Source organism: Pteropus alecto, unplaced genomic scaffold (assembly GCF_000325575.1).
Source record: "Pteropus alecto unplaced genomic scaffold, ASM32557v1 scaffold86, whole genome shotgun sequence".
Lineage (NCBI taxonomy): Eukaryota > Metazoa > Chordata > Mammalia > Chiroptera > Pteropodidae > Pteropus > Pteropus alecto.
Genome location: NW_006442109.1, coordinates 3722014 through 3745281, shown reverse-complemented (window position 1 = coordinate 3745281; position 23268 = coordinate 3722014). Strand labels below are relative to the sequence as shown.

General features: G+C 37.9%; 1 protein-coding gene, 1 long non-coding RNA gene and 1 pseudogene across 4 annotated transcripts; 2 read left to right on the top strand and 1 right to left on the bottom strand.

Annotated features, from left to right (window-relative positions):
* Nucleotides 1–2435: 2435 nt before the first annotated feature.
* On the top strand, nt 2436–2554 carry LOC112469719 (annotated as a pseudogene).
* Nucleotides 2555–2907: 353 nt separating this feature from the next.
* On the bottom strand, nt 2908–7448 carry LOC107196285. Of its 2 annotated transcripts, XR_001517677.2 has the most exons (4): nt 7313–7448; nt 6453–6714; nt 5583–6286; nt 2908–5456 (listed from the first exon to the last, which is right to left on the bottom strand). It is a non-coding gene; the product is annotated as an uncharacterized LOC107196285 (long non-coding RNA). The 2 variants fall into 2 exon arrangements; XR_003042652.1 differs by having other exon boundaries at nt 5583–6714.
* Nucleotides 7449–7578: 130 nt separating this feature from the next.
* On the top strand, nt 7579–21842 carry CDKN3 (cyclin dependent kinase inhibitor 3). Of its 2 annotated transcripts, none has more exons than XM_015595960.2 (8): nt 7579–7723; nt 9892–9974; nt 11326–11381; nt 11887–11931; nt 14263–14485; nt 17892–17923; nt 19572–19672; nt 21597–21842. In XM_015595960.2, exons 1-8 carry the CDS (start codon nt 7715–7717, stop codon nt 21681–21683), a joined length of 636 nt encoding a protein of 211 aa, XP_015451446.1. In that variant the 5' UTR covers nt 7579–7714; the 3' UTR covers nt 21684–21842. The 2 variants fall into 2 exon arrangements, with proteins under 2 accessions (XP_015451446.1, XP_006920235.1); XM_006920173.3 differs by having other exon boundaries at nt 7580–7723; nt 19569–19672.
* The last annotated feature ends 1426 nt before the right edge of the window (nt 21843–23268 follow it).

Here is a 23268-nt window from a genome sequence, read left to right as displayed (position 1 = left end):
TTGTTTGAACTATAGGAAAAGAGGTGAGCATTGTCATGGCCACATGATGTTACAGGTGCAGACAAATTTTTCTCTGTAAGGAAGGTGAGGTCACAGGCTGAGCCAGGGGAAGGGGGCCAGTTCTTGAGGAGAGCAGTGAAGGTTAGGGGAGGAAGGGAGCAGGAATAAGTGAAAAGACTGACAAGTACACATAAGGCCCCAGTCAAGGCAGCTATATTTACTTTCAATTTGCCCCATTTAGTAAAGAAAATGCTTTTAATTGCTTCGAACTGAATAAAAAGAAAATGGGGAAAATAAAAGAGAATAAAGAATGGGCAAAATGATATTTACTGTGCAATAAAGAAGAGAGCAGGCTAAAACTTATTCATTTACTTATTTATTCATTCAACAAATACTTAGTGGCTATTATGAGCCAGATGCTTGCCTAGATACTGTTTACAGTCATTAACAAGACAGAAAAAGTCTTGCCTCATAGAGTACACATTCTATCTAGTCCTTTCCATATATGCCAAGATAATCCCTACTCATGTTCCCACAAAGTGTTTGGTTTTTTCTCACAGCTTCCACTGCCATACAGGACATGCCAGGCAACAGCCTCTCTTCCTAGTAAGGGGCTGAAGCACAAAGAACAAGTGTGAATCAGCTACATTTGAGGACAAATTGGTTAGTACTCATTCAAATAAAACTGGAAGGACATTTCAGAAAAAGAATGCCATAACTCAGTTTGAGATTTGGCCAGGCCTCAAGACTTAACAGTCTCTGAAAGGATCAGTGTCTTCTAATAATCCGTCTGACATGTTATGTTCAGAATGTGATTTTCTGATTAAGTAACTAGGCACGAAACTACTTCTGGACTCAGCGGCAGACAGATGCTGTAAAATCCATGCACGGTCCCCCAGGTGTTTGCTAAGGAAGCTGAAAGGGGCAAGGGATGTGGCCCTATCCTCTCTGGTCAAGTTTCAGGATAAATGGATTTAAAGGACAGAACTGTAACCAGGACTTGGCCACCCTGGGAAGGAACGCGGTGTTTGAACAACATCCTCCCCAGACTGAAAGCCGCTCAGAGCTGGATCGTCATTCCAGGCATTTGGCACACTGATTTATACTAGCAGCCAAGTGCATAATTGCCAGGAACTAGCCAAATCCACGGAGACACCAGTCACTTCTGACTGCTGAAAAATGTTTGTAATATACTGTAATAAATGTAAGCCTGACTCATTTAATCAGATCTGAGTCTCACACTGGGGATTTCTGTATGGGAGGGAGATGTGTACTGAAAAGCTACTTTTCTCTATTGCCATCTCCCATTCCAGGAAGAACAGAACTATTATCTAGTTGGCCTTGCCAATTTCTGTTCTATATTTTAGGTCATTAATGTGAATATTTATACATGTTTCCATCTCATTCTGAATTCATTCTAGTACAAAGTGATGAAAATATGCTCCTTCTTATTTTAAATTAGGTTGAAAATGAACTAAGTATTACTGAAAAACAGAAGATTTAAGAGTATCAGACTCTTCACTACTCATGGCATATTTCTCAAATTGGTTTCCCCAAAACCAATGAGATGGGATGGGGAAAAGGCGCTGGTTACACTCCTCTGTAAGAAGCTGTCTGGGCTGTAGCAACTGGGGAAGATGTGTAGCTCACCTTCAGGAGCTGGCCAAACTGCCTCCTCACAGGAAGGTGGAAAATCAAACCAGCTGTTCCGAGCTTTCTTTCCCAGCTTCTTTGAAGTACAGCCTTCATTCCTCAAGTTCAGAAATCTGATTTTCCCAGAGACAGATCTAGCCCCTGATCACTGATTCATATCAGTCAAAGTCACTAGGAAATTCTCTGAGCTCAGAAGTTAGACTCTTTTGAATCCAGGCCTTTTGACTTCAATGCCCTTGCCCTTTCTGATGGGGCACCCTGCCTTCCTAGTGGGAATCCACATGCAAGTGTGACAAGAGGTGACAAAATGATGGGAGGAGGAGGGCAGGCACCAGGGTAGGACAGGCCATGTGGAGAAAGCTGACAGTGGACAGCAGGACTAATTTGCCTGAGGGTCAGGAGCCAGAGTCCAGTCCCAAGGCAGGCTGGGGATGGGGGAATGGCAAGAAATAATCGATCCCCACTCAGAACTAACATATGAATGAAACAGAAACTATCTCAAGAAAACAGCAGAAGCCAGATTAGGAAAACTAGACACAAGGCACACCAGATGGGCCCAACACCTCCAACTGAGTTTCAGAACCATCTATTCCAACTCTTTCCATCTAGGACTAGAGCAGATAAGAACCTGTAGGTGGAGTCAAGTGGCTGCCAACGTTGGGGCTGAGAAGAAAAGCAGGGGCAGCGAGCGAGGCAGATCATTGCAATGCCAGCACCATCCTTCGGAGTTCAAAATTCTTTTCTGCATATTCTTTCTTGACTGTTCTAAAATGTGCTGTTAAGTCTATGGCCGTGCCACCCTGAACAAGCCCGATTCCATCTGCTCTCGGAAGCTAAGCAGGATCTGGCCTGGTTAGTACTTGGATGGGAGACCACCCAGGAAGACCAGGTGCTATAGGCGTAAAAAATAAAAAATAAGAGATTGTAAACTGACAAGGTCTTTGTAATCTGTGAGGTCAACCAAGGGTTGCCTCGCCTAAAAGTAAATAAATAAATAAATAATAAAATAAGATAAAGTAAAATGTGCTGTTGATTCTGTTTTACCTCTGGAAAACTTTCCTAGAGATGGCTTGAGAGAAAGTGACCGTATAATTTACCACCTAAACCTGGACACTTGAAAGCAAAAGAGTTGTTATTAAGTATAGCTATACAACAGTCATTAAACCAGGACAAACCCAGGCCAACACGGATATGCGGTCATCCTAGCTTGAGACCACGGGTTTCGGATCCTGGACACAGCTGGCAGAGGGCGAGATAATCTTGCTAGGGGTTGTACACAGGAGAGGCCAGGGGACTCCTGGGAAGCAGCTCACCCTAAGGGAAAAGTCAAAGTACACACACTGGGTTCGATGACATCAAGACAGGGCCAGAGGGGAGGGATGATTTTACCTGGGTCATAGGACATTGGCTGATTTTACCTGGGTCATAGGACAATGTCCTATGACCCAGGTTCCATGGCTTTAAAAAGCCAGTGAAACTTTAAAAAAAGCTGTTTCATTAAAATTTCAAGGATTAGCAAAATCCTGTGACGGTAATTTTAGTAGCAACAGAGAAGGCACAGTTGGCACAGCAGCTGGAAGTGGAAGGGTAAATTGGTACAACCTCTTCGGAAAACTGTTTGGCAATATTGACTAAGGTAAACATATGCACTTCTATTCCTAGTATACACCCAACAGCAATGTATGTGTATGTTTACCAAATGACATGGACAAGAATGTTTTTAGCAGCGCTATTCATAATATTGGAACTACTCAATGTTTATCAACAGCAGATTGGATTAATACATTTTAGTATATTCAAACAATGAAATACTACCACGAGAATGAACAAGTATAACCACATATGACAACATAAATGAACTCACAAACATAAAGTTGAGCTAAAGAAGCCAGACACAAAAGATACCATTTATATACAATTCGCAAACAAGCAAAATTAAGCAATAGTTTCAAAAGTCAAAACAGAGGTGACCTTGTAGGAGATAGCAGACAGGCACATAAAAGGAGGCTTCTGGGGGTTGGTAATGTTCCATTTTTTGATCTGGGTACTGGTTATGGGTATGAAATTTTATCGAGCTTATTATTTGTCACTTCTGCTACATTCTACTCATCAAACTAGTCACTAAGGCCAGCCCATATTCAAGAGGAGTGTTATACACCACCTCATGATGGAGCATGGCAGAGTCACATTGCAGAAGAGTAATGTGGGATGGGTGAAATTGTTATAGAAAAGACAATCTATTCCAATTTAAAAATCCAATGACATTTCAAATTGTAAGTAATATTTTAAATAAATTTTACAGTCTACTCCAATTACCCAGGGCAAATTTGAACTCTGCATCATTCTGAGGTAAAGCAGAAATCTTAGGAAGGTAAAGAAGAAAATAAGAGCTCCGGCAATCAAAGCAAACAAGACCAGGAAGGATGTTCCAGTTTACATCATATGCATTCCCTGGACTAATAACTGTGACCAAAGGAATAGGGTACATGTATGGGTCAGTCCCAGTCACATGCCCACAAGATGACATGAAATGGGAAAGGAGTAATTCATCAAAGAAAGAAACAATGGGAAAATAACACTTCTACTGCAAATGTCATATACTGTATCTGACTGTCATCGCAAAAGAAATTCTTAAACTTGTGTCAGGAATGAAGGAGTATGTTCTCTTCGAGTTGCATTTAACTCTAAGATTCCAGTGTTCTCTCCCTAACACACATGTCAAATCTATTAGTACTAATATTAAAATATTTTTTAAATATAGATCTAGTTGTAAAATATACATCCTAGTGCAACTACTGATGGCAATCACGTTTCATTTCTCTTTGAGCATCTCTTAAAACACTCATCTATGAACATATGTAAACACTTTTATGTTTGCTCGTTTGGATAAGTCTTCTACACTGTTTTGACCACACACATTTCTGTTAACAGCCATGAGTCACACACCAAAAATTAACTGAAAACTACAGGTGTGACAGGCTGAACTTAAGCTCCACTCCTCCTCTCAGGGGAGATGCCTGGAAATTAGGAAGAAACCAAGTTACTGTTAGGCCATTTAACCAGATGGCTCAGCCACAAGCCTTGTCAGTTTATGTGGGAACCTCCATAATTAAAGGGACCAAGCCAAGTAGAAGAAAATATTTTAGCATAATAAGGCCGAGACTTTTATTTTGTAAGAAATAGACTTAAAGTCATATTATTAGAAAAAATATACATTTCTGTCATAGACTATGCACCAGAGGTGGGCAAACTTTTTCTGTAAAGAGCCAGACAGTAAATATTTTAGGCTTTTTAGGCCATACAGTCCCTGCTGCAACTATTCAACTCTACAGTTAAAACACAGAAATAGCCATAAACAATATTTAAACACATGAGTGTGGTTGTATTTCGATAAAATGTCATGAAAACAGGCCTGTGAGATTTGGTCCATCGGCCAAAATGTGCCAACCCCTGGACTAGACCACCCCCCAAAAAAAACTACATCACAAAGGTAAGATGTGTTTGTTTTCGGGTAAAGACAAAGCCTGGACACAGCCCTGCTGGTAGAGAGAACAAACAGAAATTGAAATAGTCCAACTTATCCCACCCTTCCACCCCCCTTCCTAGCATGGGAGCTCATCCTCTCCTCTCTGCAGAAACAGCAGGAGCCAGAACAGACTGAGATTGTGTTCATATCCCGCTGAGGCCAGAGGTGACATAATGTGCAAAATACTCGAAGAGGCTGGGCTTCGTTAATTCCAAGGGGGAAGGTATGATCTGAGGAAATGGAAGGGACACTTGATGCTGAAGATTAAAGACAACATCTGTGGAGACAACATGGGGAGAAATGGCAAGAAAGCAAGAGTTAGGAAGTGAGGGAGTATCCTCATCCTGAAACCTGCCCAGAAAGGACTTGCTCCCCTGTGCCATAGAGATATGAATTACCTTACCTAGAGCCCAGGTCTTAATCTTTCTCTGGAACTTCTCTTGAATCCTTCAGCAAAGATGCTCTGAAGCCTCCCACAAGGCTCTGCCCTATTTCCTACCATTCTACCTCACTCAGTCAGCCTCTCCTGGTCTGGCCTCCTTGCTGTTCTTTGAATAACCTAGGACATTACCATCTCAGGGCCTTTGTACCTCCTTACTCTTCAGACAGATTGAAAGCTCTTCCCTAACTATTCAAATGATTCACTCTCTTCCTCTGGGTATTTCTCAAATGACATCTCTTCAAAGATGCCTTCCTTGACTTTTCTGTCTAGAATAGCATCCTCATCAGGTTCTGCTTGTTTTAATTTTTCTTCACACCACTTATCACTACTTGACTATCTCCCCCAATAGCATGTGAGCCCCATGAATACAGGGACTTCGTTTAGTTCACTCTGGTATTCCAAGCACTTTGAATAGTATGTAGGACACAGATGGTGTTCAATATTTATTAACGTCAAAGAATAGATGAATCAAGTCCGATGTGTCTGTTATGGCTAATTTTATGTATCAGTTTGTCTGGACTATAGTGCCCAGACATTTTGTCAAACATTATTCTGGATATTTCTGTGAGGGTATTTGGAAGGAATTAATTTTTAAATTGATAGACTTTGAGTAAAGCTGACTTCTCTCTATAATGTGGCTGAGTCTCATCCAATTAGTCGAAAGCCTGGATAGAAGAAAAAGTCAAGAGGGCACTTGGCATCAGACAACTTTTAGACTTCATATGCAGCATCACCTAGTCTCGATTTTACAGCAGACTGCCTTTGAACTCCCACTGAAACTCTTTCCGCAGTCTTAAGCCCCCAGCCTCCCTCATAGGATTTTGGACTCACCAATCCTCCTACAATTGTAGGAGCCAATTCCTTAAAATAAATTTCTTTATGAATATATCCTACTGATTCTGCTCCTCTGGAGAACCCTGACTGATACAGTCTCTAAGTCAAACTTCTTTAGTAAAGAATTCTTCCTAATAGCTCTATATCCACTGGTTTCCACAACACGAGTCAGGGAGCTGAAACTTCTGCATGTTTTTGTCAGATCAGCAGGTGATATTGCTCCAGGTGACTTCTTTCCCCATGGCCAGCAAAATAGAGCCTGGAGAATGGAGAAGAGAATAATCAAACATATTTTATAAAGATTATAGCCCGTTATGTAAGAACCATCTTGGAACCATCTGGAGATTTTTATCTTCCCTTCATACAATATTATTTCATTCATATTTAGTAAACTGGAAGGTTGATCTACACCCTAACCAGTCTAGATCCTAGAATGATAAAGAACATAAAATATCATACAAGGTAACTTTATATTCCAAATTGTTTAGCCATTTCCATAGTATTTGCATGACTAGATGTACCCATAATTATAAAGTCTATGGCAGGGGTTCCCAACCACCGGGCTGCTGACGGTTCTGGTTCATAGCCTGTTAAGCACTAGGCTGCACAGCAGGAGGTGAGCGCCAGGGTGGGAGGGAAGCTTCATCTGTATTTACAGCAGCTCCCCAGCGCTAGTACCACCGCCTCAGCTCCACCTATTCATAGGGGCACTGGTGCCAAAAAGGTTGGGGACCGCTTGTCTATGGGATGTGCTGTGTTTTCATAAGATGCTTCCCCACCGCTCATGCCCTTAAACTTTTTCTTAAGGAAACGAAACAAAAAAAAAGAAAGAAAGAAAACAAAACAAAACTCCCTACCCTGATACCACTATGAAATCCTGTCATGAGGGAAGCAGGGGTTCCCCGGCACCTGCAAAGCGCTGGAGCTGCCTTTAGACGCTTCCGCTCGGCCCCGTTCACGGTCCCAACTGGTACAAGGAGCGCGCTCTCCCAGCCAATCAAAGTTCAACAGAGCCCTCCTCCCGCGCGTCTTTCAAAGACCATCTAAGAACCAATGAGCGGTGAGAGGCCGAGCCTAGGCATCCGGAGGCGGAGTAAGAAACAGAGAGAGGGTGTGATTGGCTCCTAGAAGACACCACGCCCCACCTCACAGAAGGATGTACCAATGACCTGAGCAGAGAGACGGTGTCCACTTGGGGCTGCGAGACGCCGGTGCTGCCCCAGAGAGGCGGTGGTGGTCAAGACGTGGGGCAGCCTGCGATGAAGCCGGTGAGTTGGGTTGAAACTTGGAGGAGCGAAGCTGCAGGGATGGGAGCGGTCCCGAGGCCAGTTCTTGGGCCCAGGGACAGCCTAGGCTTGGTCGCGGAATGACTCAACGCAGCAACCGTCTTGGGTAAGGGAGGTGGCACTTCAGGCGAGAGCGATGACTGAGAAGGAACAGGGTCAGTGGCGAGCCAAGGAAAGACGGACATTCACTGTGCGCCTGTTGTGGGCTGTCGCCTGCAGGTTGGCCTAAGCCTCACGGCAGCCCTGCCGGAGAGGGCTGAGCCCCATTTTACCGAAGAAACTGGGGCTTCTAGAGCTTACGTGTCTCGGTGTACCAGTCTGCCTGATATTGCAGCCCCAAAGAATGTCCACGGCTACCCTGTGCCCCCTGGGGAGTAGTCCTCACCGGAGATTAGGAAAATTTCATGAAAGATGATTGCCAACCTGCGCTTGTGGGTGTTGTCACCACTATCACCATCCTCCAAGGCCACCTGGCACTGTGTGCTTTTCCCAGGGGTTCAGAATCCCTGCTCCTGAGAGAGCGGAAATGTCAAACTCGGTTAGGATCTGTAAACTTGGCTAGGAGAGCCTGAGTAAGTTGGCCACACGAATTGAAAATCTTGAATCATTAAAACAGCTTTGAAGAGAAAGAAAGAAAAAAATAGATGCAAGGCGCTGAAGTCCCAACTGATTCACAACGTCGACAACGTTATTGAAGGGCCTTCATTTGAGCTGAGCTGATAATAATAATACAGATAGAGCCAAAGCAACTCAAAACCATATTCTAATTTGGCTCTGTAGTGGAATCTTGTAATAACAAACGAGACCATTATAGAATATAGCTTCAGAGCTAAAAGGACATTACACTTACTTAAAAGGACTGGTTACACTTACTTATCCCGATGTTATCATGTGGAGGGACATCAGCTGTCCTTCTCTCCTGGCCATTTTCTCCACTTGTCCTCAGAAGAGGATACGTGAGTAATCTGATCCTCAAGTTTGAGAGAAGCTGAACACAAGTAGCCCTACCCTTTCTTCCTTCTCTCTGCAGAGAGTACTTTCTGAAGTGCTCTCTGCCACCCTGGAGCCCTAGGTTGTCATTGGCTGCCAGTGACTGGATGGATGAATCCAATTCTGGAGTGAAGAAATGACAAGCTCACCTGATCACAGCTTTAAAGCCATATCCACTATTTGATACTCAATAATAAAACTAATGTGTTGATCTCCATTCACCTCTCAAGTTTCTTATCTCTCAGTTGGTTCCAAGTAGAAAGTAAAAGGTGTGTTTTTTTAATTGGTCCTATAAAACTCTAGCAGTCTTCCATGTATACACGATGCCTACAGCATTGAGTTACAACTCCTTATTTAGGTCAGCACACAAAGTCCATCTCAATCTCTCTAATCCAGTGATTCACAGGTTATTCCGTTTATACGTCCCCTCCCCCAGTAACTGAACTACTAGGCTGTATGGGGGTCATTTTTTGAGAAATGGAGTAGGTAAAACTACATCTCTAGCTTTATCTCCTCTGCCGTATCACAATTCCCAAAGCCTTTTCTCCTTTTGCCTTCACTTGTTCTTGATCTGCCTATAACTTCCTGCTTATCCTTCAAAACCCAGTTATGCAGCTCCTCTGTGAAGCTTCCTCCAGCACCCTAATTAGTCGCTCCCTTTTCTGCTCTAAAGTGCATTGATTATGCTTTCGTTTTAGCACTTACATCTTCCTCCAGTAATCTGTGCACACATCTGTGTATCCAGCTATACCGGAGGTAGGCTGTTTATTTTATGGATCTTTACTCTCCAGAACTTGATGAATGAAGATGTCCAAGAAATGTTTGCAAATAAATGAGTTAATCTCCTCACTTTATAGCTGTGGAAAACTGAGATCCAGAATAAACTCTTGTTGCTTGTCCAAGATTATACAGTAAGTGACAGAGCCAATACCAGAAGCCAGGTTTCTTGATTCCCGAACCAACTCTTTCCACTACATAGTGTCGTAATTATGTATAGGATGGTAAATAACAATAATTTATTATTGATATTGCCGATCTCTCTGATATTCCATATTGAATAAATTACAAATATGCAGTGTGTGTTAAGCAAAGATCAGCTATACTAAGATTATATATAAATATTCATTACAGTGATTTAACATAACTGACTTCTTTTGAAGCCTAGTTCATTGCAAACAAGTGAGTTTGACTCATCAGATGAAGAGCCTATTGAAGATGAACAGACTCCAATTCAGATATCATGGTATGTTAACATTTCTGATCAATGATGAGCTAAAATTTTTGATGTGTACATCATAATCTTTGTAGATTGTAGTCCACATATTGAATATATTTAATAATTCTCTTCTACTATTTATATAATTATAATCTTTAAGGGTCGTCTAACTCCATGATTACTGTCCATGATAAAATTAGGCTTTTAGGGGATTCTGGGCCCTTCTTTATACATTGAGAAAATCATAACAGAAACAAGGAAGTTGAGATCAGACTAGAATGATCTCCCATTTAGTACCAAAACTTACCTATTCTTTTATGACAAAAGACTAATGTACCAAACATAGTATGAAACATTTAATCATTTATCATTTAGTCAAATCTTAGAACTATGTGCCTCTGTAATGCATCTGTCAGCAGACACTGTTTAAGGTAAAAGCCACATTATCATAGATACAATAACAAAAGCACGTTTCTATATAAAATCAACTTCTAAATCTTGGCAGTGATTTATGGTTATACCAGATTCTCTATAACCAGCAATCAAATGCTTTCTCTAATACCTGTAAATGTAATACTTTCTCTTTAAGAAAGCACTGTTCTCTACTATAGGAAGAGAAAAAGAATGTAAGTGTTGTCCCTAAAGTTTTTGTTCTGCCATCAAATAGCAATTATCTTTCGGTGCTCTTTCTAACCCCCTTTTTAAATTAAAAACTCATCTAATTTTCTAATTCAAGTGCTATTTATATGCTGCCTCCTGTTTTCCTCTAAACTCATCTTCTGTCTTGCAAACAAGGTGAGCCTCTGCCTTCATTGTCCCTGAGTACTACAAACTGGGACTATGATTTCTTGAAATTATTTCATTTTTACCAAAATCCATTACAACAAAGAATGGGTAGCCTATGGTTTTTATCATATAAAATTATATCCGTTTAAGGAAGTCCTACAAAGAAATCTTAAAATAGAATGAATGCTCAGGATAAAATTGTCAGATGGTCATTTTCTAGCTTATTACCTAAGGTTATTAAGACAAAATATCTCAGGTAACATACCATAGGAAACTTAAGTATACTTTATACTAGTTGTAGGCAATCTAGGCATTATCATCATTATGGTAAGTTTAAATTAACCTGCCACTTTTAAAACTTAAACTGTAACAAAACAAATGATAAGTCTCTGTTTCAAAAATTTCCAGTCTGCTAGGCCTTTTTGTGACCATTGATATTTAATTATAAATTTTTGTTTTGTGACTACTGTAAAACTTTAAAATACCTTTGTTTGGTGGCAAGCATGCACTTTGGTTAAATTGAATTTCCATTTATAACTTTTGTAACTTTTAAAAAATTGAACTAAGCTTGATAAAGTTTTATTCTTTTCAGGCTCCCCTTGTCACGTGTGAATTGTTCTCAGTTTCTTGGTTTATGTGCTCTTCCAGGTAGGTACCACTACAGCTGGCTTCTTATTGATACATTACACCATTTTGTGTTTCTTTTGTGTTGATTTGTTTTGTTGTCAGCTAACATATCATTTTCTGTACTGAGCAATAGGAGAATTTCACAGACCATTTATCTGTATGGGGAATTCACTTTGGGGAAGCCTTCATGGGGGCTATAGGTAAAGGAACATAGATCTACTCTTCAACCCTTCTGATCCACATTCACAGTTCTACCTTTCTATTTTACCTGTCTTATGAAAATTTAAACACTGTGGTACAATGTGAAGCTGAGGACGATAGCTAGGTACTTATTACAGAAAAGACACAGAATCCCTGGATTATATTCTTAAGGATATAAGAAATTGAAATTCATATTCAAAATGGAATTTGAACATATAAATGATCATGTGGGATGACTTTCCAAAGTAGCTATATCCATGTTTAAATATACTTGTTATGTATGACCCAGATCTGACTTTTTCACTTGTCTTATTACTACTTATAGGTTGTAAATTCAAAGATATTAGAAGAAATATCCAAAAGGATACAGGTAGGTATAATAGAAAACAACTGTATTAACAGTTTTTTTTCATAACACTGAAAATATCTGTCAAAAAGAACAAACTGTAGTCTTTTCTCAGTATATCAAATAAATATTTGATATTTCCTAAAATTTCAAACTACTGACTTATCTAATAAGTGAATAGGTATTTATGAAGAACACAGAAAACTCTTCATTTACTAGGCATGGCATTGCTTTTCACTGATTGTCGTAGTTATATATAGAAATTGCATTTGAGTTTAGAATGTAAAAGTTGGAGAGAGAAAAGTATGTAAATAGAAAACTGACATTGCACTGCACAAATCTTGGAACATGCTGTTCTTTACAGACTTGACTGTGATAGTAGAAATTGTCTGGATAGAAAATGTAGAGAGCCAGCATGTAGGTGGGGAAGATGGAATGGTGTCCGATCTTTGCATGCCCACGGATGTCCATACAACTGTAACCTCGAGTCTAATGATCCCAACTGGAGTTTACATATTGCATGATACTAAAATCTTGTATTTTTAAAATATTTTTTTCTGGTTGGCCTGGAATATCTCAAAGCTAATAGTCCTGCCAATGTCTTTATAAAACATCAAAATAAAAATGTATATATTGCTTGATTCTGACCAGTATAGATTTTTTAAATCTTAAAATTTTTTTTCTGTTTTTTTTAGGATATCAATTTGCTGATATACTTTCTCTAATTTATTCCTTACCTACCAAAAAAGACTTAAAGAGGCTAATAGATTAGTTGACCCTTGCAGATTTTGTAAAGATTTTCTGATTTAGAGACACACACCATGGTGGGAAATTTTCATTTGGAAAATATTTAAGTCATACACAAAATATAATGTAAAGTACCAATCTTGCACATTTTGAAAAGACCTATTCATTTAGTATCTTCTGAAAGAGGGGTTTCCAGTGTTTTAGCAAACCCTTTCTTTTCCAATGAAATCTTAAATGGAATCCAATATGTAAAACGGATGACAATGTTTTATGGAGGAGGCCTACAATCTCCCTGCAGCTGTTCCTGTAGTTCCTCCTAAGAGTCCTTTCTAGGAAGTTTGAAAACCACTGTATAATGGAAATTATTTAGTGTGTACAAGAGGCAAATAGAAAATTACCTACCATTAAAAATGGTTAAGTACGTTAACAACATGTTAAATCCTTTTAGAAGTACAAAAATGTGATAGTATTATCTAGAGCAGCACCATCCAATAGAAATATAATGGGAGCCACAAACAGAAGCCATATATGTAACTTTATATTTTCTAGTTGCCACATTTAAAAAAGTAAAAAACAGGTGAAATTAATTTAACAATATTTTTATTTAACCTAATATAGCTTAAATAGTATCATTTCAATGGGCTTTGATTATAAAACAAATTATGAATGAGATAGATTTTTTGTGCTCAATCTTTTAAATCACATATGTATTTTACACTTAGAAAAAATCTCAATCTGGACTAGCTACATTTCAGTGTAAATCTAGAGGTTCATGATCAAAGGTACTTTATATTTAAATAACTAAATCTTGTTGTATTTAGGAGGCAGGAGGGGCGAGGAGGCTCAGGTCACCCAGAATTAGTTATTCATTATGAACCAAATGCTCTATAGTAAATATTGCCATAAGAAAGTTCCAGTGTATAGAATGGTCCACAGTACTGTTGCTTGGATGGATCATATTCATTATAGTGAAAGTGTCTAAGTTACATAATTCTAATACAGTTAATGTTTTATTTCCTGGAGACCTAGTCCCAAAATTAAATACATGATGGTGTGGTACAGTAACAAATATAGGGGAGAATACAAGAACACTGGCACCATGTCCATGCCGGAGATTTTCTGTACAATGCTTAGGGTAAACAAAAAACAGAGTGATGAAAGTAGCAAACATGGTTGGTTTTATGAGAAGAAAAACAGGAAAAAAATGTATTATCATCCCTTCTTCAGAGTTTGTTTTAAAATACTATATGTTTTTAAATTTGTTTTAAAGCAGCATGTATTATAAAATTATTTCTCAAGAATAGTAATATAATTGACTCATCTTAAAATTCAGTAAAAAGCATTTTGAATTATAAAGTCAGATTTAATTTTAATCACCTTTCAGTTCAGATGTTTCTAAATCCTATTTTGTGCTTAGTGACTTGATTTTTACCCTAGTTTGAAGACAGATCGATACGTTTTAGATTATCAATAAGCACTTCGAATTTATAGATTATTGTTTGTTATTTACTCAGTTTAAGAAATTTAACTCCATATTCTCCCTCTTGACCATATTTAAATTTGTAATGTTTTGAATATGTATGTCTGTGTATCTTGGTCTATTGGCAGAAGAACTAAAGAGCTATGGTATACAAGACATATTTGTTTTCTGCACCAGAGGGGAACTGTCAAAATATAGAGTCCCAAACCTCCTGGACCTCTACCAGCAATATGGAATTGTCACGCATCATCATCCCATCCCAGATGGAGGGACTCCTGACATAGCCAGCTGCTGCGAAATAATGGAGGAGCTTGCAATCTGCCTTAAAAATAATCGAAAAACCTTAATACAGTAAGTTCTCCTTTTCTCCATTCATTACATGAGAAATGTACCAGTCAGAATGATTTTTTGAATTACTGCATCCTCATTCAGTTACTACCTACTTTGTAATTTGTTGCAAGGATCAAAAAGAGATAAAGGATGAAAAGTATTAGCACAATGCCTGGTACAGAGCGTGTACGCAGATATTTGCTGTCATAACTTTTGAAGAGTAAGGACAATAAATAAGTAGATTTGAAAATTTTTAGAATAGGGTTACAGGCTTTTTTTTTCTTTCATTTTGCCTTAGACCTTTAGTTATTATTTTGAGATACCCTTTCTCAAAAAAGGTGAGGCGTTCATCTCATTAACCTTACTTGTTGGTCAGCCTTTCAATCGCTTCTAAGAGCAAGAGAGTCAATTTTTTAAAAAATTAGCAGCAAAGAAATCATCCCTAAGCAATAAGAAATATTAAAAATATGTCTTGAAAATTATAATTGATGACATGAATTTGCTACCAGAATGAAAGAAGGACTCTTATTGTTTGTCTATGGTTCTACACAAGCTGCTGGTATGAAAGTTTAAAACAAAATAAAAAGAGGCTAAGAAAAAAATGATGAAAGAATTTTAAAAAATGTTTTGGAGAAAGGATGAAGAGAGTGACAACCAGCAGTAGACAGTAGCAAAGATGAGAAGTAGTGCTGTGGTTAAGAAGCAGAGGTGCTCTGCCGGAAGTGAGACACAGAGTAGAGGAAAGTAAGCCAGCCGCAGGTAGCAAACTGGTCCTTCTCTGTGCCAATTGGAACAAGATAGAGTACTAAATAGTTTGATACTACAAAAGCCCTAAGTTCCCTGAAGTCATTGCATTAAGCTAAACAGTACGCAGACTCCACCAAGTAACCGGGTAGTCTCAGGGCTGGCCCAGCCAACTTCTCTCCTTCCACCTAGAGCTCACGGCCCTCATGCCAATAGTTACCATTCTGAAGGCAAACCGACTAGTACAGGGTCTTTGAGGACACAAAACTGTTTGTGGCCAAACTCAACTCTGATATACAGAGAAGTGTAGCCTACCAAGTAGAGAATAAATATATAGAAGCCATTCTATAGTCTATGGTTTCCAAGCTCTCTCTAGAGAAAAGCATAATCTCTCAGTGTAAGCAATTACTAATTGTAAAAGCAAAATTTTAGACTAAATAGTTGTCTATGCTAAATTTTCTAAATCTAAGTAAAATAGCATTAGATAATTAGATGTAGCTGGTGAAAAATATTTTCCAGTTTTTTAACCCATTTTTCCAACCAATTCTGAGATTTTTTTTCAAATAAATATTTGAAAGCAGCCTCTACTAAAAAGATTCCAGGCATCAAACTAGCTCAGATTAGTGAAACAACAAATTCCACTCTAGCAGGTTCTAGCGTACTGAATGCTCTGTTTGAACAGAATACAAACAGGTTGGAAAGATGAGTGAGTGGCCGTGCATATGTTAAATACTTCAGGCTCACATAAAATATCGCATCTGATGACGAAATTTTCATTGTCCTACACCTTTCAAAAGTGTCGTACAGTGACTACTGTTTGGACAAAGACAATTTTCCATCCATTCTACCATCTTTGAGTGCCCACATTGCTAGACAGCTCTAGAGTTTATCCTGGTAAATGTTTTTCACTCTCTTGTTGTCTACCAGTGCTCTCTCACAGTTCTCCCTTGGCATTTTCATTCCTTTATAAAATCGGTGAACACTGCTTGCCTACTATATTATATCATTTTCTAGGACTGTTGTAACAAAGTACCATAAACTAGGTAGCATAAAACAACAGAAATTTATTCTTTCCCATTCTGGAAGCTAGAAGCCCAAAGTCAAAACCATGGCCAAACTCCCTCTGAGACTAGACAGAAAACTTCCTTGCCTCTCTTCAGCTTCTGGTGGTGGCAGTAGATTCTTGGCTTGCAACTGCATCACTCTAATCTCTGTCACTACATGACCCTCCTTGTGTGTTTGTATCTTCATATGATATTTCTCCTATAAAGACACCAGTCATATTGGGTTAGGGCCACCCTAGTGACCTCATCTTAATTTGATCATATCCACAAAGACCTTATTTTGAAATGAGGTCACATTCACAGTACCAGGGATTATGACTTCAATATATCTTTCTGGGGACACAATTCAGGCCATAACACCTACTGTGTTCCAAACTGAATTATAAAACACACCCTGTGAGGCATAGTCCCCACCCTCAAGGAACCCACAGCTAACAACACTACCACATAAGTGCAAAGAGATTCACACAAGATATGTAAGAGATAGCACACAGGACAGCAATGGTTTCTGTGGAGACACAAAGGCATTTCAGGGAATGAAATTTGAGGTGGGTTTTGAAGGATGAGTGGAAATCAGAGAGAGGAGGAAAGATAAGAGTAGCAAAAGGTATAAAGGAGTATTAAAGTAGTATTACTCTTTCAGAAAGCCACTGCAGTGTTCTACCTCTCTCTACCTTTCCATGGTAGATCCTCATCTCTGAAACAGGCCTACATCTGGGACACTGTAGAAAGCAAGTTCACGAACCCCTTTCGAGGTCAGCATCTGTTTGGTCCTCTGTCTCACATCCTATCACAAGATATGTACCTAGAGCTTCATCTACAATATACTACAGTGATTGATGTTCAAATTAAGTCTCAGCACCCAGTTAGATTCAGCACACCCTCTAAGAAAGTTAGGACATGTGCAACGCATTTTTTAGGATCTTCAAAAATGATTAAAATGGTTTTGTTGCTTTCAGGGTTAATCTTCGTTTTTCCGAGAAATGCAGTTATGCAGAACTGCTAATATCTTCGCAATACTAACATTCATTTACTTCTTACTCTGTGCCAAGCTCCGTTCTAAGCCCTTTACAATGCTACCTCATTCACTCCTCACTATGATCTAGGTACTATTGCTGAAACCATTTTATAGGTGAAAAGGCTGAGGTCCAGAGAAACTAAATCACTTCCTTAGGTTCATACATCTAATAAATGACAGATCCAGGATTCAACCTAGGCCGTGGGACTCTAGAGCTTATACTCTAAACTTCTTTGATACACAACCTCTGTTCTCTTTGGATAAATGAACTTATTATACCAACAGCTCTTTTTCCATAACCACTAAGATTTTGTCCAGACAGAGAAAAATAATCCAAGTGGCCATTGGTAAAACAATCTGACTCCTACCTATTCGGTAATATGTTCCACTGCTCAGATGTGGATCCCGGAATTTAAAGAAGTCACTAAAAAGGCCCTGCCTCCCTTGACCCTTAGAGGTGTTCAGATATTTCATCTCAGTGTGCAAGGCACTATGCTAGGCATTAGAGTTAAAACTAGGAGGCAGAAAGAACAAGCCTGTAGTTGTAATTGTGGGGATGAAATGAAAATGTGCAAATTTCAAAACTGTACTTTCCTTTCAGCTGTTATGGAGGAGTTGGGAGATCTTGTCTTGGTAAGAAATATATTTTCATTATTCAGTATTTTTTTTTTTCATTTCAAAGTAGGCAAACTCCTGTTTCTGGGCCATATGCTCACTGTATGAAAGTGAAACCAAACACAATAAAGTCTGCTAAACTCCAAAGGATTACTTAAGGCCCTAGATTTGGCATTCCCTAGGAAGAATGGGTGAGACTGGGGGTTGTTTTCAGCATCGCTTTGGTGGATTCTACCAAATAATTTACATCTTAGCATCTGCATTCTTGTGTTTTGTTTTGTTTTCTAATATTCTCCCTATGCAGGTGTTATGATACTGACAGTAGCTTCTAAATAATATTCGCAGGTAACATTAGTATGAAAACCAATGTTAATTACCATATGTTTACCTTAAACTTTTTAAAAATGTGTTAGGGACAAAAGAACAGTTAATGAAATGGCACATTAGAGTAACAGTTATTCCTTTTAGTTTTGGACAGTACAGAAATTGAAAACTTTTTGTTTCAAAGAACACTATCAGAATCAAAAGACAACTCACAGAATAGGAAATACTTATAAACCATATATCTGATAAGGGGCTCATCTAGGATATATAAAGAGCTTTCATAACTCAGTAATAAAGACAAATGACCCAATTTTTCAAAATGGACAAATGATCTGAATATATATTTCTCCAAACAAAATATACAAATGACCAATAAACACATGAAGAAGATGCTCAACATCATTAGTCATCAAGAAAATGCCACAGTGAGATACTATTTAACACCCATTAGGATGGCTATTATCAAAAAAAACGGAAAAAATATGCGAGGATGTGGAGAAATTGGATCCCTCATATACTGCTAGCGGGTATGTAAAATGGTGCAGTTGCTTTGGAAAACAGTCTGGCAGTATTGCCTCAAACAGTTAACATAAAGTTACCATATGACTCAGCAGTTCCACTCCTAAGTATGTACCCAAAAGAAATGAAAACATTTCCACACAAAAACTTGTACATGAATGTTTATAGTAGCATTATTCATAAAAGCCAAAAAATAGAAACAACCTAAATGAAAATGTCTATCCGTACAATGGTATATTATTCATCCACAAAAAGGAATGAAGTACTAGTACATGCCACAATATGTATGAAAACACATTATGCAAAGCGAAAGAAGCATGTCACAAAAGACCACATATGATTTCATTTATAGGAAATGCCTAGAATAGGCAAATCTATAGAGACAGTAGATAATTGGTTGCTTAGGGCAGGGGTAATGGGGTCATAGGGGGATTTTAACAAAAGGATGCAGGGGTTTTTTGAGATGATGAAAATGTTCTACGATTGACTGGTTGGTGATGGCTGCACGTATCTGTGAATACACTAAAATCCACTGAATTGTATACTTTAAATGAATGAATTGTGTGCTATGTGAATTATAACTCAATAAAGCTATATTAAAAAAAAGAAAGAAAGAATGAAGGCACTGCTAAACTTTAATTCAACCAGTAATTTAAAATCATAATTTAACTGTCGAAAACACATAAGGCCTCAGTCTTTTAATTCATTTCAATTACACCAAACTCAGTCTTCTGTACCAACATAAGTCTAATTAAATATAAAATGCTCTACTCTATCATTATTTAATAATATGCTATTCTTTTTTATCATGTTCTGTTAGTAGCCGCTTGTCTCCTGCTGTATCTGTCTGACACAGTATCACCACAGCAAGCCATAGACAGCCTGAGAGACCTAAGAGGATCTGGAGCAATACAGACCATAAAGGTAAGGAGGTTGACTTTTCTTGTGTGGGTGTGGTTAGGGGAGCAGACCCTTACAAATACACCGTAATTCAGCATTGTGGGGAAAGAGGAAAATTTCCCCTTCCCTCTGCTGGTTCTTTTCAGCTGGTTGAATAATCAAACCAACATAAGACAGATTGACAAGAGAAAATCAAATTAATTTAGTGCGCATGGGAACTCCACACACAGGAAAGAAGACCTCATCTGCACAAGAGGTTCAGAGACAGAAATGGAAAATGACGTACATATGACATTCTGAGCTAGGGAGGAAGTAAGTCACCTTAGGGCTTCGGAAGGTTAATTGCAGGAAAAGCATGTTTTCAGTAATCAATAGTTTGCCCTGGTCAACTCTGATAATCTCTTATATGGGCAAGGCCCCTAATTCAAATTCCTCTAGGTAGTTGGAACTTCCCAGGATCTACCAGTGTTCAGTTTTTGCCCATTCAGCTCATTTTAGAAAAATGAGATGGTTACTATAAGCGTGTTAGTTTCCTGGGTAGATTTTCGGCCAAAAAGATCTAATGAAGATCTAATTGTATCATCAAAACACTTAATAAAGATGAATGACTATAATACAAAAAATGTAAAGCGATGCTAATTACTCTTTGCTATGGATAACCGAGGGTGACATCTTCCACATTTACTTTTCCCTTAACATTCAGAAATACTGCTGTAGCAATGCCCAAGGATATTGTTATATACTAATCATGTTGCTGAAAAGATTCTGCAGATTTCACTTTATCTATAGCTCTGTAAAGCTAACTTGCCCTCCTTTCCCAAGCACCCAGCCTCAGCTTTAGAACTAAATCAGGAGCAAGCACTAAAGGATCCTGGCCTTTACACAGCTCCTTGAGCTGCAGAGTCCATCTACCCAGGGTTCAGGTCTAACCAAGTGTCATGAATATGAATTATTATAATAACTGATAATTTCACCGAGCAGCCTGATTCTCAGTGCTCAAATAAGGTCTTTCAAAAACCAATCCATACAGGACCCCACTTCAGTGCACAGTTCTGAAAACAGAGCTGCCCATATTATCTGTTCCAATCAAATGATGCTTCAAATTCAAGATGTTCTCAAGTCTCTTTTTTAAACGAAATACATGGTCAAACACATGTGCATATGTATGTATATGCATGTTTTACACCTTTAATCTTGGAGAGAATTAAACCCATATTAATATGGGCTGTCGACCTATCACCTCAGCATTCTGTGGCAAACAGGCTTTTCCCATCCCTGCCGATTTAAGTTAGCACTATGCAATTTCAACTCCCTAGTGAGATGAAATGAGATTACTGGCAAAGTAAAAATATCCTCTAGGAAGCTATGAAAATTCTGAATAAAGTTTTGTTTTTTGGTTTGTTTTTTTTTTTTTTTTTTTGCTTATCTGTTAAAATTAATTTTAATATCATTTGCTATGAAAATTATTCCAAATGGATTGTCATCACAAAAAAGCAGAAAACTAGGGCTTTTATAAATTAATAGATTTTCTTGAACATACCATTGTTAATTGCTACGGGTGTCTTCTCCTCCCTACTTACCCCCATACCATTGTTAATTGCTACAGAAGGTGCCTTCTCCTCCCTATTTACCCCCATTAGCAAAAAGAATGCCTTCATGTACTAGTTTTAATCTTATTTGTTTCTGCCAGTAAAGGGAGAAATCAGATTTAAAAACATTCAACTGTATTTCATGCTACCTTCTGATTTTCAGAGATTTTTAAAGCAATAGTTTTCACATTATATGTAGCTTTACTGAAAGATAAAACTTCCCCATGAAACTTCCTTACCTGAAAGGATATAGAATTGTTCTTAGAAAATACTTTTGATTCCTGATTCCTGCTAGTATTGTAACTACTCCAGTAACTGGTTTTCTACAATGTGTTTCAATATATCTTTACTTTTTTCAGCAATATAATTATCTTCATGAGTTCCGGGACAAACTAGCTGCACATCTATCATCAGGAGATTCACTATCAAGATCTGTATCTAGATAAAAAAAAAAAAAATTTTAAACAGCATATGTATATATATGACCGTGTCTGAAATTTAAGAGCTCTCTAACACAATTTGTATTGAAGTGAAACTACTAGTTATCAATTTGATTGTAAATGTGTATGTGCAGATATTCCTAAAGCTTTTATTGACAAATTTCATTGTGTCTCTTTCATCTTTTATAGGAGATAGAAAAACTACTGTACAATTTTCCTTTTTAGAAATGCACTGGTTGCCCTGGTATATTTTACGTGGAGATAATGCTGAATAAGTATATGGAAAAATATTTGAGTGCATTTATTTATCGCTTTTACCTCGTTTTAGTATTTGTAACTATCGAGTGACATATAACATAGTAATAAGTATGAAAATTTGTATAAGTGCCCGAGCTGAAGTTATTTAAATGACTTTCACCCTTTTTTCCTCCCAAAATCTTTACCATTGTTTTTTCTACTTCATAGACATACAAAATTGTAAGGAATCCTACAAATCATCTAGTCATCTCCCTCCCAGTGCTGGATCATGCCCAATAGGTGTTTATCCTGCATTTGCTGGGACATTTTCAGAGACAACAAATTCGCTGGTTCAGACGACTGCTGTTTTTAGAGCATTCACTTGTTCACCTTAGAAACAACACATAATGAATTTAATCCTTCTTTCACATTTATTTATAAAGTACTTATCTACGTATTAACAATCTTCAATTTTCTCCTTCATCTTACTTATATCACTAAACATGCCTTTTTGTCTTTAAATTCAACATTGAGCTACCCAAAGCAGTCATTTAGACTATAGATAGAATTATACAATGAGTCAAAGCCACCTGTTTTAACAGATATCAATGGTTTCAGAGTCGCATAAGGTAGGTGCATGGCTCTCTTTGCTACTGGTAATCACAGATGTGAACCAGTGGTCACTGGCACTTACACACAAGGCCAAGTAACTGTCACATCAGAACAATTTTTAAATCATTATATAATTACCAAAAATCTTATTTTGTCTTACACTCTTCTTGCTGCTGCTGAACTACTTTAATTTCACCAGGGAATACTTTAAAACAATGACTAGTGCTGTTGAAAACTTCAGACCAGAGAACCACTATGTACCATAATATAATCAATATTTTAATCCTTTTATATATGCACTGCTTCTAGAATTTAAGATTTTATAATATTAAGAAAGATTGGAAAGTCACATATCCCACTAGTATCCGAATGTTTAAACAAGGGGTTTCTTATCTAACAAAATAAATACCAAAAGTTGTAGCAAGAAAGTTATTTTTTTTAAGTACAGGCTGTAATCATAGATTGACCTTTCTCATAATTTTGTTATTACAACCAAATACAATTTAAAAAGCACAGTATTCTATTAAAATTTAGGAAGTCACTGAAATTGACATGACCAAACCTTATATTAGCTTTCTCCCAATATACATAAATATTCAGCTTATTCATGAATACTTATGAAAATGGAGGGAAAATACTGGCATGGAATTATCAAATCCTTTAATAATGAATTGAATTTTCAAAGTGTATGCATTTCTCAATTTCCATTGCAAGTGCTAGTTAAGCCTTCCACATTTAAATA

Bases quoted from the DNA above. Each gene is read 5' to 3' on its own strand.
- CDKN3 (XM_006920173.3), top strand. The intron at 9,975-11,325 runs GTATGTTAACAT...TATTCTTTTCAG, and splicing joins ACTCCAATTCAGATATCATG to GCTCCCCTTGTCACGTGTGA. The intron at 14,486-17,891 runs GTAAGTTCTCCT...CTTTCCTTTCAG, and splicing joins AATCGAAAAACCTTAATACA to CTGTTATGGAGGAGTTGGGA.